At 41.6% G+C, this 14,986-nt stretch overlaps 1 protein-coding gene across 2 annotated transcripts in view; it reads left to right on the top strand.

The window, feature by feature from the left end:
• lrp12 (low density lipoprotein receptor-related protein 12) overlaps positions 1–14,986 on the top strand; it is an 85,461-nt gene that overhangs the window by 51,821 nt on the left and 18,654 nt on the right. For both annotated transcript variants that reach the window (XM_072262969.1, XM_072262960.1), the window contains 2 exons: positions 10,044–10,246; positions 12,386–13,487. In XM_072262969.1, the coding sequence (XP_072119070.1) occupies positions 10,044–10,246; positions 12,386–13,487 (1,305 nt within the window). The remainder of the gene's footprint in view (positions 1–10,043; positions 10,247–12,385; positions 13,488–14,986) is intronic.

Genomic DNA, 14,986 nt, shown 5'->3' with positions numbered 1-14,986 from the left:
GAAAGGAAAACTGGACAAAATATCCCAATATGGACACACCATGCTTGATCAATTTGACACTTTTTTTTGTAGCCATGCCTTTGAGAATCTTCCTGCATTATTCGAATGATGCTGTTAGTGATTTGTCAATTTTCTGAGGTATCTCTGAAGGAAGTGCAGTGGTTTGGCTGCATTGACTTGGGTTTAGGTCTAATCTCCAGTTGTCCCTGTGACCATATTTGTTTCTTCCTCACACATCCTGAAGACATAGAGAGGTAACCCATGGACATGGGTTGCCCCTTGTGTGTAGGTGCATGGGAGAGTTTGAGGGGAGAATAAAATGGCATTAGTGAAGGATGGTTGCTGGAAAGTAAGTACGGACTCTGTGAGCCAAGTGGCCTGTTTCCATATCCTTTGCTTATGATCTGTTCCCAATCAATCCCATTCATATTCCTTTTATGAAATTCCATTGCTAGGTATGATTAAACTAGAGCTGCTCACCTTCTGTTCTTGAATAAAATGTCTCCAAACTTGACAGAGTCTGAATACTGTTTTCTGTCAGTTGGTGCTGATCTCATCAAAATGTACACAGTGGCCATATATTAGGTGCATCCTGTACCTAATAAAGTGGTCACAAGTTTATGTTCAAGGTGGTGTAGCCTATCCACTTCAAGGTCTGCTGTGTTGTGCATTCAGAGATGCTCTTCTGCACACCACTGTGTAGTCATTTGAGTTGCTGTTGCCGTCCTGTCACCTTGAACTAGCCTGGCCATTCTCCTCTGATCTCTCATGAACAAGATATTTTCGCCCTCAGAACTGCCAGTCACTGATTTTTTTTTTGTTTTTCACACCATTCTCTGTAAACTGTAGAGATTGTTGTGTGTGAAAATCCCAGGAGATTTGCGTTTTCCAAGATATTCAGACCAGCTCGTTTGGCACCAACAATCATTCCATGAACAAAGTCACTTGGATCACATTTCTTCCCCATTCTGATATTTGGTCTGAACATCAGCTGAACCTCTTGATCACATTTGCACGCTTTATGCATAGAGTTGCTGTCACATGATTGGCTGATTTATATATTTCCATTAACAAGCAGGTGTACCTAATAAAGTGTATATCTTCAGTTTTGCATAGGAGTCTTTTGCAAAATTGAGTGGCATTCCCTGGCACTTTTATTTGACGATATGAAGTTATTGATACTTTTTTACCGTTATCCTGTCCTTGCTAATCATTCAGATATGCATTTCTCATGAGAGCTGCTAGATGTGATATCAGATCTGAAATCCTGTCTGCCCACTACCCTGGACCCCCATCGATTTGCCTATTACACCAACAGGTTAACAGAGGACGCCATCTCCACGGCACTTCGCTGTGCCCTGACCCACCTGGACAGCCCCAACTCTTACGTCAGAATGCTGTTCATTGACTTTAGTTCGGCATTCAATACTGTGATCCCCTCCAAGCTGATTGCCAAACTTCGCCAGCTTAGTATCAGCTCATCCCTCTGCAATTGGACCTTGGACTTTCTGACTAACAGAAGTTAAGTTAGACAACCTCTCCTCCTCCACTCTTACCCTGAACACTGGCGTGCCTCAAGGCTGTGTGCTGAGCCCTCTTCTGTACTCCCTTTTCACCTATGACTGTGTTCCTGTACATGGTTCTAACTCCATAATCAAGTTCGCAGACTACACCACGGTGGTTGGCCTGATCAGAGGGGATGACGAGATGGCCTACAGGGATGAGGTCCGGCACCTGGCCTTGTGGTGTGCCGACAACAACCTGGCCCTTAAAACCCAGAAGATCAAGGAGATCATTGTGGACTTCAGGCATGCTAGGAGCCACACTCACGTCCCCATCTACATCAACGTAGCTGTAGTGGAGCGTGTATCAAGCTTCAAATTCCTTGGTGTCCACATTTCCAAGTATCTCACCTGGTCCCTGAACTCTTCCATCTTGATCAAAAAGGCGCAACAATGCCTTTATTTCCTGTGGAGCATCCAGAAGGCTCACTTCTGTCCCAGGATAGTGACAGAATTTTACTGCTGTGCCATTGAGAGCATACTCACCAACTGCATCTCTGTGGTATGGCAATTGTCCCGTATCGGACCGCAAAGCATTCCAGCGTGTGGTGAAAACTGCCCAGCGGATTATCGGCACCCAATTGCCCACCATTGAGAACATCTACCATAAACGCTGCCCAGGCAGGGTGAAAAGAATTATCAAGGATGCATCTCACCCTAACCATGGACTTTTTACTCTCCTCCCATCTGGTAGGCACTGCAGGAGCCTCTGCTCCCGCACCAGCAGGCACAGGAAGAGCTTCTTCCCTGAGGCTGTGACTCTGCTGAACCTCATATCACAGCGCTAAGCAATATTGCACCCATATTGTACAGCCTCAGTACTTCTATATTTGTGTGCTGTAGTACTTTTTATTTGCGGTTATTTTGTAAATAACACTATTCTTTGCATTTCTGGTCAGATGCTAATTGCATTTCATTGGCTTTGTATCTGTACTCGGCACAATGACAATAAAGTTGAATCTAATCTAATGTGATAAACCATTTATAGTCACTGGTTAGGCCCCAGAGGAAGGCCAGGTATCTAAGAGTGTCAAAACTTGGAAGGACTCTCCAAGTAAGTTACAGCAGTGGTACCGAGGAAAAGGAGCTGCTTACATGGAGACTCAACGGAAGCTGTAGTTGTCCTTGGAGTAGGGGCAGTTAGGTGGAGATCTAACGGATGCAGTTAAAGCATTAATTTTGATATTGTAAATAGTGGATGGATTAGCATCTGAGTTGAGGAGAAACTTATTTTGCAAGTTGAATGTCACTGAACCAGACATCTCACCTCTCCTGGAAGTTTTGGGAGTCTCCCTCATATTGATAGTGGCTCCCTGATGCCTGGAAATTATATACAATATTCCGCAAATCGATTTTTTTTTGAGAGCGAGTATCCTGATTGGTCTCCCTTCGTGCTAAGTAGACCTATCAGTTTTCTCTGTGGGTGAGCTTTACAGTCGACCTCAAAAATGATGAGTGTTGCTCGCTGCACTGTTTGCAACAGTGACTTTTCTATTGCCCGTGGTGGGTTAAAATGTAAAAGACATGTTGAGGTGAGTTTAACAGGTGTCATTCGTTCATTAACGTAGCTAACGTTATTTAAACTAGCTGGCTAGCTGCTAAGGGGCTACTCTATTGATGTCCTACATGATGAGGCCAAACTCCCTGTAGACTTGCTTAAAGTTGTGATAGAATAAACATGATAATATAATATAAGTACATATTTTAATGCCACATTTTCTGCATATACCCAACTTGATTTACAGATTAGACAAAATCACTGAACAAAGAACCCTTGGAGGTCGACGGGGGGAGGAGGGTGGGAGATGTGGGGTTGCGGGGGGCGGGGCTGCTACCTCCCTGAAATGAGTTTTTGCAGGGCGGGATGTCTGCTGAACTAAAGAGTGGTGGAAGCGCAGTTAGCAGAAACTTCCCAAAGGAAATTTGATAAATATTTAAAAGTGAATCAAAATTCAACGATGATGTGTGTGGGGTGTCGGTGGAATGGAGAGGCAATTGAAACTTGGACTAATTAGAAAAAAATTCAGAGAGCTGATGCAGCTTTAATGGACATTACAGATAGTCTTTTTCTTCAGTTGTAAAGGTCAATCGTTCTTTGAAGCTGTTGTGATTTGCACTGGGAACCTTGATCTGTTTTATTTTCCTAAAAATTTAGTTTGTTGACATGGAGATTATTTTTCAACATCTAGACTTCTATTTTGGTTATGATCAGATAACGGATGCAAACTAATAATTGATTATGGGACCTGTCAGCCTGTATTTCTCAGCCTCCTTGCTTTATTCTATATAATAAGTAGCAGTGCACAAATCATTTTTGAATCTCTATTTCATGAATTTGTATTTTTAATGTTGACAGTGATTACTAATATGTTCTGAGCCGTTGCTGAGACAAGCTGAATAAGTGTTTATACTGTGCTGGGGAATATTTTTGGTTTCTGGAAAATGGAATTTGTATCTGTAAAGTGCAAATTCGACTGCATTAAAGATACAGAAATGCCTTTGTGTAGGAAGTTATGCTTTAAATGCTGTATGTGCTTAAGCTCTTGGGTGGTGTAAAACTTTATTTTTGAATTTTTCAACATGCAATAGTTTCCTGAAGATGATCTATTTCAGATAAAATAGCTCCCATGCTGTAAGAACATTCTTTGCAAATGTCATTTTAAACATGGAGAAATGCATGGTGAATATCCTTCTTTTTCAATTGTCAGACAACAGCTTCAGATTTCCATGAGGCTATCTTTAAGTTTTATGATTAAAGGAGTTGTGATGTGGTACAGGAAAGTGAAAATCCTATCCCTTCAGCTTTTGATTCTGTATGTTATTTTTACCACAATTTAGCCGGCCAGTTTTCAGGCTGTGTAAAAATTTCCTGCTCAGTGCAATGGATGGTCTGTGCACCTGTTTAAAAAAAAAGAACACACACAGAGGGAACATTGACCACCACATTAAACTAATAACAAGATATATTTGGGTCGAGTTCAGTGAAAGCTTGAAGGTTGCAGAATACAGCAAGTGGAAAAGATAATTTAGAAGCAAGTGTAGTTGATTTGCTGAGTGTGATTATATTCTTGTTTAGTTTAGGAATGACTCTCTTCCTGTAACTAGAATGACCTTCTTGCCTGTGTTTGACCTTAATGCTTCTGATTGTCTTGCAGGTGGGCATGTTCATGACCATGAATTGATATTGAGCAGATGAATTTGCATCTAGTGGAAATGTTTTTTTTCTGGTCAGAGCGTTAATCAGCTAGTGAATCTTTGTAGTGTGTTCCAAGAGATAAGATTAAAATAAGTAACAAAGTAATAGAGACCTAATGGGTATGGGGCTTTCCAAAGGCCTTTGAAAGATTCCAAGAAACTGTTCAATAAAGTTAGTGCTGATGGGAATGAACATAATAAAAATCATGTGCATTAAGGACTTCTAAAATGATGGTGGGAATAAACTAATCATTTTCTGGTCGGAAGGCTAAACTATTGAAGGTATGAAAACATTGTAATAGGAAACAAGCTGTTCACAATCTTAATTATTTGCATGAGGAACTGATGTAATAAATGTAACTTTTATATTTGAAAGTTGAATGTGGTGGGAATTAAAAGGAGCATACCAAGAAGCTTCTATGGGATATAGTCGTTGTCGAGGATGATGGTCTTCGTTCTGAAGAAGTGGCCCACAGAGCGAAGACGCCTGTGCGTGTATTTGTTTAATGTGTACTTGATGTTGCACTCCAAGAAGCACACGATACTTCACAAATCAACCAACTGATTCCAATGGCATGGAAACCACAGCGATTGGAGCTGATGGATTTGTTGCAGCCTTCATTCGCCTTTATGGTCGTTGAGTTCGAAGTAACTTCGTCCGCCTGTTCCACCGTTGAGGTCTTGGTTGCATTGTTCTTTGTCAGGGACCTCACCCTCGACCTTACCACCATGGGTGACCCTACCAGGAGCATGGCTCCAGGCGGCATTGCTGTCGGGATCACAGGACCACACAAGCTTCTCTACCGCGACAAGGTGACAATCCATGGAGAAGGTGGGATATAGATAAGCTAAATGAATGTGTGAAGACTTGGCAAATGAAATATTATGTAGAAAAGTGTGGAGTAATATGCTTCAACATAAAGAATAGAAAGATAGCATATTTTTAAATGGTAAGAGATAAAAAGCTGTTGGTGTCAGAAGGAATTTCTTGTCCTTGTAAATGAATCATTGGTGCTAAACCTGACGTGACAGTAAGTAATTAGAAGGGCAAGCGGTATGTTAACCTTCATTGAAAGAGGATTTGATTACAAGAGTAAAGACCTTTTTTTGTAATTATACAAGTCCCTCCTGAAATCACTCTAGGAATATTCCATACAAGTCTGGTGTCCTTACCTGGGAAGAGGTATGCTTATAATAGAGCTAATGCAACAGATGTTCTGCAGATTGATTCCAATGTGAGTGGAATGTGCTGTGAGGAAGATTAAACAGTTTGGGCCCATAATTTCCTGAATAATAAGAGACAATTATTGAAACATCTAAATTCTTGTAGTGCTTCACAAGATAGTTGCTAATGACCAAAGGTTGACGTGACACTAGGATTCCAGATATTAACAACTGGAATTTTAGTATCTTGCTGATGCCTTGATTTTCGACAGCCAGTCGTGTGAGTTTCATTTAAAGCATCATGGCAAACCTAAACCAAAAATTAAACATGGGTAGATAATAAGATTTAAAGTACATTATTATCAAAGTATGTACGCAGAATACAACAGTTTCGTGGCTGCTCGCAGAAGGATGAATCTCAAAGACCTCAGAACCCTTTGAAGAAAATATCACACAGCGAGCACACGAAGAAAGAACAAATTGTGCAAATGGCAAAAAGCAAGCAGACAACACTAATAATATGAAACATCAAACCAGGAATCCAGCAGTATTCAGTTTAGTTCAGTTCAGCATTGCGTTGTGCTGCTGGCCCACTGCAGCCCGCAGGGCAAAGCATTCTTTGCTGAAGTGCTCCAGACCACATCGATTGCTCCAATTAAACCACTCAAAAACAGCAAATCAAATTAACCCGAATCCAGGAATGCATGCAACATGAACCCAGAAGTCCCCCAATACGAGTCCACAGTTTCTCCGATCAATCCTTGTAATATGGATCCCAGGACTACTGCACTTTCCTTTGAAAACAGCTAGTGGGATGGAGAGAAAGACAGGTCAGGAGCAGGCAGACGGTGCTGTACACCTGCCTGTCCTCTGCTCTTGTTCTTATCGCCTTCAACCTTGCTTGATGCCTCAGTTGGAGATTAGCAGCTCACGCCCCGTCTCCAGGCTCCCAGGCTATACACTCTGCTCCAAACATCACCAGACTTACTCAGAGACAGCAAAGCACCTGATCATTCAGTCAGTCCAAAAACAAACTGTCAAAATGGTTCCAGTCACATGCATTTTAGTTGTAGAATCATTTTGAAAGTAGAGGAAGTAAAAGAAGTAGTTTCGTGAACTGTCCACAGGATGTTGCCGTTGGTCACATTGTTCACTGGTGCCATCTGGAAACAATCAATATATAATGGTAACTCCAGTGAACAGTTAGCACACAGCCGCATGACATGCATACAGTGCTCTCATATGATGTATGGTGGAACAGACACCTGATGCACTCAAATGCTTCTGCTGCTCAGATAAGTCTTGAGCACTGCAAATTCGGAAAATCTAATATCCATCTTCGCTGTTGAGCCTTGCTTTCAGGACAGGATGCCTGTTCAGCAGGTAGTTGAAGAATAATAATAAGATGAAGGAAGGCTTTGTGTTTATCTTTAAATTGATCTTATTGTGTTACAGTTTACCAAACCTCATGTTCCATTCATTAACCCGTTTCCCCTGTGCTACGATGCAGATGTAGAGGCCACCACAAATTTTCATATCAAATTTGTAAGTGAAATCATACCTGAAGATTAAAAAGGTAGAATTCCATGGCAATTTTTCAGAGTTCGACTGCGACTTATTTCTGAGTGGAATTCATTCGAAAGGGCAAATAAAAATAATGCAAGTGCCAGTGGAGTAGCCATTCTTGTGAGTGGGTCAATGTTTAGAGTGGCTTTGGTGCATCAGGCTTAGGCAAGGATAAGTATCTGGTAAGTTTCTCTTTTTGTTCTTAATTTCTCATTGCTCATCTCTTAGCGTAGTGAGAGTGGCTTTGGGGCAGTGTATGGTACTGTGTGTGAGATGTGGGAATTCTGGGAGACCTCTAGTCTCCTGGATAAAGACGTCTGCATCAGGTACACAGAGTTGCAGCTCCTCAGAGAGTGTATTAAGGAACTGGAGCTGTGTCTCATTGACCTTTGGCATGTATGGGAGAATGGATTAGAGCTACAGGGAAGTAGTCACCCCTACATTGCAGGAGACAGGTAACTTGGTGACTGTCAGGAGAAGGAAGGGAAATGCACAGGCAGTGCAGAGTATTCCTGTGGCTGTTCCCCTCAATAGTAAGTATACCACTTTAGATACGGTTGAGGGGTACAGCCTATCCGGGGGGGGTGGGGGGGAGCTGCAGTGACCAAGCCTTTGGCACTGCGTTTGGTGCTGTTGCTCAGAGGAGAAGAGAGATGAAATGAACTGCACTGGTGATGGGAGATTCCATAGTCAGAAGAACAGGGATGAGATTCTGCGGGCTCGATAGAGAAACCTGGATGGTACATCGCCTCGCAGGTGCCAGGCTCTGGAATGTCTTGGATCAGGCCCATGGCATTCTAAAGGGGGAGGGTGAGCAGCTAGAAGTCATGATACATATTGGCACCAATGACCTAGGTAGGAAAGTGAGGAGTTCTGAAGAGAGATTTTAGGAAGCTAGGTAGAAAGCTGAGAAACAGGACCTCCAGGGTAAATCTCTGGATTGCTGTCCATGCCATGCGCCAGTGAGGATAAGAATAGGATGATTTGGCAGGTGAATGTGTGGCCGGGGAACTGGTAATGGGTAGGGGTTCAGATTTATAGGTCATTGAGATCTCTTTGGGGAAGGTATGACCTGTACAAAAGGGACAGGTTACACTTGAACCCAAGGGGGGGCCAATATCCTTGTGGACAGATTTACTTGAATTGTTTGGGAGAGTTTAAACTAATTTGGCAGGGGGATGGAAATGAAGTGATACTGCTGAGTATGTGGTAGTTGGTTTACAAACAGGCAATGTGTAGTGAAACTGGTAGCAAGGAGAGGCTGATGATAGGGCAAAATTGCAGTCAACAGGATGAGTTGCAATGCAAAAGGTGGATAAAATCGAGAAGGGTGAATACAAGACTGAAAGTATTGTATTTGAACGCGGGCAGTATATGGAATAAGGTAGATGAACGTAGCACAGTTACAGATTGACATGTATGATATTGTGGTCATCACTGAATCGTGGCTGAAAGAAGATTATAGCTGGGAACTTAATGTCCAAGGACACACATTGTATCAAAAGAACAGGCAGGTAGGCAGAGGGAGTGGCATGGCTGTGTTGGTAAAAATGAAATCAGATCGTTAGAGAGAGGTGACATGGGGATAGAAGATATTGAGTAATTGTAGGTAGAGCCAAGGAATTGTAAGGGTTAAAAGCCTCTGCTAGGAGGTTTAGAATGGCGATGAGGAGGAATCTGTTTAGCCAAAGAATGGTGAATATGTGGAATTTGTTGCCTCAGGTGGGTGTGGAGGCCAAGTCATTGGGTATATTTAAGGCAGAGGTTGATTGATTCTTGATTTAGTCAGGGCATGAAAGGATACAGGAAGAAGGCAGGAGATTGGGGCTGACAGAGAAAATGGATCAGTCATGATGGAATTGCAGGGCAGACCTGATGAGCCAAGTGATCTAATTCTTCTCTAATATTTTATGGTCTTATGGTTTTTATGCTTGTTAACTTAATATTAATACTAATGTATCGTGCAAGAGTGGGCTTCTTGATCACCTTTTGTGTGTATGCATGTGTCAGTACTGTTACATACAGTATGTCATTGTAGTTACTCAATGTCTGATGGAAGGCAGAGTAATTTCAGTGGGGAGCACTGCACATCACTGTGAACTGTCTGGGCACAATCACATGACTATAACAACAGTTTAGGTTGATGAAAGACAGGCAACAATAAAATAACTTGTAGCATTTGTGAAAAATAACTCCATGGTCAAAGCTACAGTGCCTATAAATCTTATTAATCTTCTAATCCTTCAGTGTTTCATTACCCTGATTTATTTTGTTTCTTCAATTCATGTACTTGTAGCAGCAATTAAACCACTGCTTCTCATCCCTGAAAGAGGTACAGATGTGTTTTAAACACTTAAGTCTAGCCTTAACCTCAGCTAGACACTTGAATATTGGTACACACTGGTGTGTTCAACTAATCAGCACCTTGTTGGATTTGGTTGGATGCTGAACATATTGAGAATATGTGAATAGGGCATGTTCTGATACTATGTCATGACATCTCTGTTTTGTAATGTTGCTCTTAAAAATGGTAACTATTAAACTTTTCTGTCACAGTTTTCAGGAATTTGATATACAGACCTCAGCTTGGTGTAGTTCAGACTGGTTAACTATAGGAACACGTAAAAGCATCGAAGGAATTCGGGTGTGTGGTTCGTCTATTCCAGCACCATTTATTTCTTCAAAAGGCCATGTCTGGATTGAGTTTCATTCAGATGACAGATACACTGGAAAAGGCTTCAGGCTCTCTTATGTGATAGGTAAATACAGAATTGGTATATCTTTTGAAAAATGAATGTAGGATATTTTACAGCCTTATTTAACAACGTTCAGACATACAATCCACCGATATCTCTGAGTTGTTTCCGTACAGGTCTTTTGTATATCCCCAGTTTAAATTATCTTGTGGATGAGCTAGGAAGTTGAGGCCGTATGGTTAATCTCTAGCCATATCCTGGAACATTGCCTTACCCTGACTCTACAAACTCATTCTTCCACTTGCTTCTTCTCGACTTCACATTTTTAGTCATCTTCTGGCTTATATCCCACATTCTATCTTGTATAAATTTGAAACCATTCAAAATAGCTGCCCGTTTCCTAACTCTGTCCAAACACTCATGTGTACAATGAATTATGTTAGCTTTGGTTTAAACAATGTCGCTGTTTTAATTTTCTTACCTTTGTGTCTTAATTCTCTTCTTTGTATCCTCCTACAGCTTGCTAATATCTCTGTGTTCCTCCAAGTATGATTGCTTGAGCATTCTGATTTTTACTAAGAACTTTAGTGGCTGTGAATTAAACTGCCATGGCCCATACCTTCTGGTATTCTCTCCCTAACCAAAACTTTTGGTCATCTGTCCTTTTTAACTCCCTTTCTTTTAGATTGGCACTGAAGTTTGTTTTAAAATGCTGCTATTGATGAACTCACATATATTATTATTATGGATTACCGTATTGTTGGAGAAGGCTGGAGTATGAGATATCTTTGAACTTGGGTGTGTTGAGATCTTGCATCTCAGATCATTCTTTGAGTATATTCTTCAATTTTATATGTATAATATTGCAAGGGCATGTGTATTTAAGGAAATGCTTCCTTAGTTTGTATTAAACTGACATTTGCATGTCATCTGAGGTTCCTCCCCTCCCCCCACCTTCTTCCTCTGATATCTCTTTCTTTCTCCAGCCCTGACAGAGGGTCTTAGCCCAAAATGTCAACTGCTTACTCTTTTCTGTAGATGCTGCCAGTCCTGCTGAGTTCTTCCAGCATTTTGTGTGTGTTGCTTGGATTTCCAGTATCTGCAGATTTTCTCTTGTTTGTGGTAGTACACATTAATTGGCAATAATATTAATCATAATGAATTAATGAACAGATTGGATTGCTCATTTTTGGAGTTAGGGGGTGTTCAGAAATTCACAAATACATAAAGACTGAAGATTTTTCTTGGGCTGCAGGAATGCAGGTCCAAAGTGTTCTTTTTCCCCATTATTTCACTGTTACTAAGATTTAGAAAGTACTTGCATTGTAGAACAGCAGTGTTTTCGCAGTGAAATCTTAGAGCATTTCAACAGGGAGGAAGGCCCATGACAGGGCCAAGTACAGGACCAGAGCAACGTGGCACGAATTATCTTCTATAATTTTCGTGTCTGAGATTGCGTGAAGAAATCTCATGCACCATTCTTTGGCAGTACTTGCCTTCCATTAATTATTTACATTCATTATGTCCCCAAACTAGCTCTTTATCTTGCTCCCTTAAATGCAGGGGTCACACCGCAATAGAATGAAACTGTTAAAGAAGGGTGAATGTGTCATTAGAAAATAACAGTGAAAATGAATGAATGATATTTCTGCTGTCATTGATTATTTTTGCTAGCAAACAACTGGAATAAGGCTTTCTTAGATAATCCATTTTAACCTCTTGTGCTCCGCCTTAAATATCACATGCTTAGTACAAATCATCATGCGGAACTAAAAGCACATTTTGCCTTTTGAGTGGTTAAAGTGACAGCTGCTTTTATGAGGAGGAAAATTATTAGAGTACCAACAGCATTGATTTTAATTGTTCAGGTTTACAGCTTTACATTCTGTATGCTATGCTTCCTGCAAGGTAAAAATGGGTACATATGTTAGAATGCTTCATTAGCTATAGAATGTTTTAGGCTGTCTTAAGGTTGTGAAAAGTGTTAAATAAATGTAACACACATAAAATGCTAGAGGCATCTATGGAAAGGAATAAAGAGTCGCCGCTTTAGGCTGAGACCCTTCATCAGGACTGGAAAGGAAGCGGCATTCAGTAACTTTTGTTGAGGAATTCTAATGAAAGAACTGTAAGAAAAATTTTTTGAAGTTTTTATTTCTCCAGTTACTTGCTTTTCACATTGTGATTTAATTATATTTTCAGGAAGGTCTGCGGAGGCAAGCTGTAACTGGGACCAGTTCCACTGCAATAATGGAAAATGTATCCTAGATATCTGGAAATGCAACTCCATGGATGAGTGTGGAGATAATTCTGATGAAGAATTTTGTGAGCTGTCAATGCCTCCTACTGATTTCCCATTTCAGCCTTGCACTTATGATCAATTCCAGTGCCTTTCCCGATATACAGCATCTTATACATGTTTACCTGAATCCCTGCGATGCGATGGAAATATTGATTGCCTTGATTTGGAAGATGAAATAGATTGTGATGTCCCTAGTTGTGGTGAATGGCTAAGAAACTTTTATGGCACGTTTAATTCTCCAAATTATCCTGCCTTTTATCCTCCTGGAAGCAACTGTACGTGGCTAATAGATACGGGAGACCGACGTAAAGTTATTTTACGCATTAATGATTTGAAGCTGGATGGCATAGGCTATGGGGATTATATAAAAGTGTATGATGGTCTGGAGGAAAATTCACACAAGTTGCTCCGTGTTCTAACGCCCTTTGACTCCCGGACACCAATAACGGTTATCTCTTCTTCGGGTCAAGTTCGCATACATTTCCATGCTGACAAAGTGAATGCAGCTAGAGGTTTTAATGCCACCTACCAAGTTGAGGGATTTTGCCTTCCATGGGAAATTCCCTGCGGAGGTAATTGGGGTTGCTATTTTGAACAGCAGCGCTGTGATGGTTATTGGCACTGCCCAAATGGACGAGATGAACACAACTGCAGCTCATGCCAGAAGGACGAATTCCCCTGTTCCCGCAGTGGTGTGTGCTACCCTCTGGCTGACCGTTGTAATTACCAGAATCATTGCCCAAATGGCTCTGATGAGAAGAACTGTTTCTTTTGCCAACCTGGTAATTTTCACTGCAAGAATAACCGCTGTGTTTTTGAGAGTTGGGTGTGCGACGCACAGGACGACTGTGGTGATGGCAGTGATGAAGAAAACTGTCCTGTGATCATCCCCACCAGAGTTATAACTGCGGCGGTCATTGGAAGTTTAATCTGTGGGTTGCTGCTTGTGATTGCTCTAGGATGTACCTGCAAACTTTACTCTCTCAGAATGTTTGAACGCAGGTAAGTTCTGAATTATGATACCATATTTGTTGTGAATAAATTAAAAGTACAGTTCTTGCTTGTAAAACAAAATTATTTCATATAATCTAAAGAAATATTTTCAGATACTCTGTGCCTGCTTTAGAATGAAGGTGGAAGCATCTTCCTATCTGACTGGTTTTAAGTATTTTGGTGGGATTGTTATGGCAGGAAAGGTTTCACTGCTAACATAATAGTCTTTCTGTAGAATCAGTATTTGGGTTATGGTTAGAGATAACGGATGCTTTGGAATGTGAGTTGGGTCTGTTATTTGGCATGAGAGGAAGAGAGAAGACATTGGAGAGAACCAGTTGTAGGATATGACCCGGTGGGGAAATCATGTTTCGATGGAGCCGAGTGGTGAGGTTGACTGAGGATCAGTGAATTGAGTTACAACTGGTGCACATTTGACTGTTTAACTATAAAGGGCCCTTTTTGTTTTTTCAGTTCTGGCAAAGGGTTTTGGCCCGAAATGTCGACTGTACTTTTTCCCATAGATGCTGCCTGGCCTGCTGAGTTCCTTGGATTTCCAGCATCTACACATTTTCTCTTGCTTGCCTTTTTGTTTTTACTTTCTTTTCTTTACTAACCCAAGCAGAGGAGATGAAACACTCTGTGGTGTCTCTACTACTAAGAGAATGGTCCAGATTGGAGTTAGGAACCAAATTCTATACTGGGTCATGTCACCTCCAGACCGGCCTCTGATACTTCTCAGACAGAACCAGCTGGTAGCACGGAGGATTGTGTGGAAGTCACTTGATGATGATTCTGGCCATTTGGGGGTTGATGAGACCTATGGATTGCTCAGAGATCAGTTCTACTGGCCCTGAATGAAGCCAGAGGTCGAAGAGTACTGCAGGTCGTGCATTTGACATATACCGAGGAAGACGCTGTTTACGAGGACCGCTCCGTTATCCCACTTGTAGAGTGCAGGCCACTTGATCTGGTGTGTGTGTATTTCCTATCAATAGAACCTGATGCTAGCAACATGGTGAGTGTCTTGGATCACAACACCAGATATGTGCAAGCATCCAGTGCAGCCAAAGTGTTGTGGGAGAAGTAGTTTGTTTGTTGTGGCCTCCCCAGCTGGATACGTAGCGATCAGTGATGGGATTTCGAGAAGCTCATGCTTGAGTTACTGAGCATGCAGGGAGTCCCGATGTCGAGGACTATGCCTTATCACCCGCAGGGTGATCCCCAGTCCGAGAGGTTCAATTGGACCTTGCTAGATGTGCTCAGAGCCTTGGAAATCAGTAAAAAGAACAAGTGGAGTCAATATATTGGACATCTGGTCCAATGCTACAGTTGTACACAGAATGAAACTACCGGGTGCTCGCCGTACAATCTGATGTTTAGGTGCAAAGGGAGACTGCCCGTTGACCTCTGTTTTGGGACAGGTGGGGAAGATCTACAACAGAAGACTTACCTGAAAAGGGAGCTGAAAAAGGCTTGTAAACTAGCTGAGGCCTCGGTTATCAAGC

Source organism: Mobula birostris, chromosome 1, assembly GCF_030028105.1.
Source record: "Mobula birostris isolate sMobBir1 chromosome 1, sMobBir1.hap1, whole genome shotgun sequence".
NCBI classification, from domain to species: domain Eukaryota; kingdom Metazoa; phylum Chordata; class Chondrichthyes; order Myliobatiformes; family Myliobatidae; genus Mobula; species Mobula birostris.
Note: the sequence above shows the minus strand (reverse complement) of the source record. Positions and strands in the feature narration are given on the sequence as shown.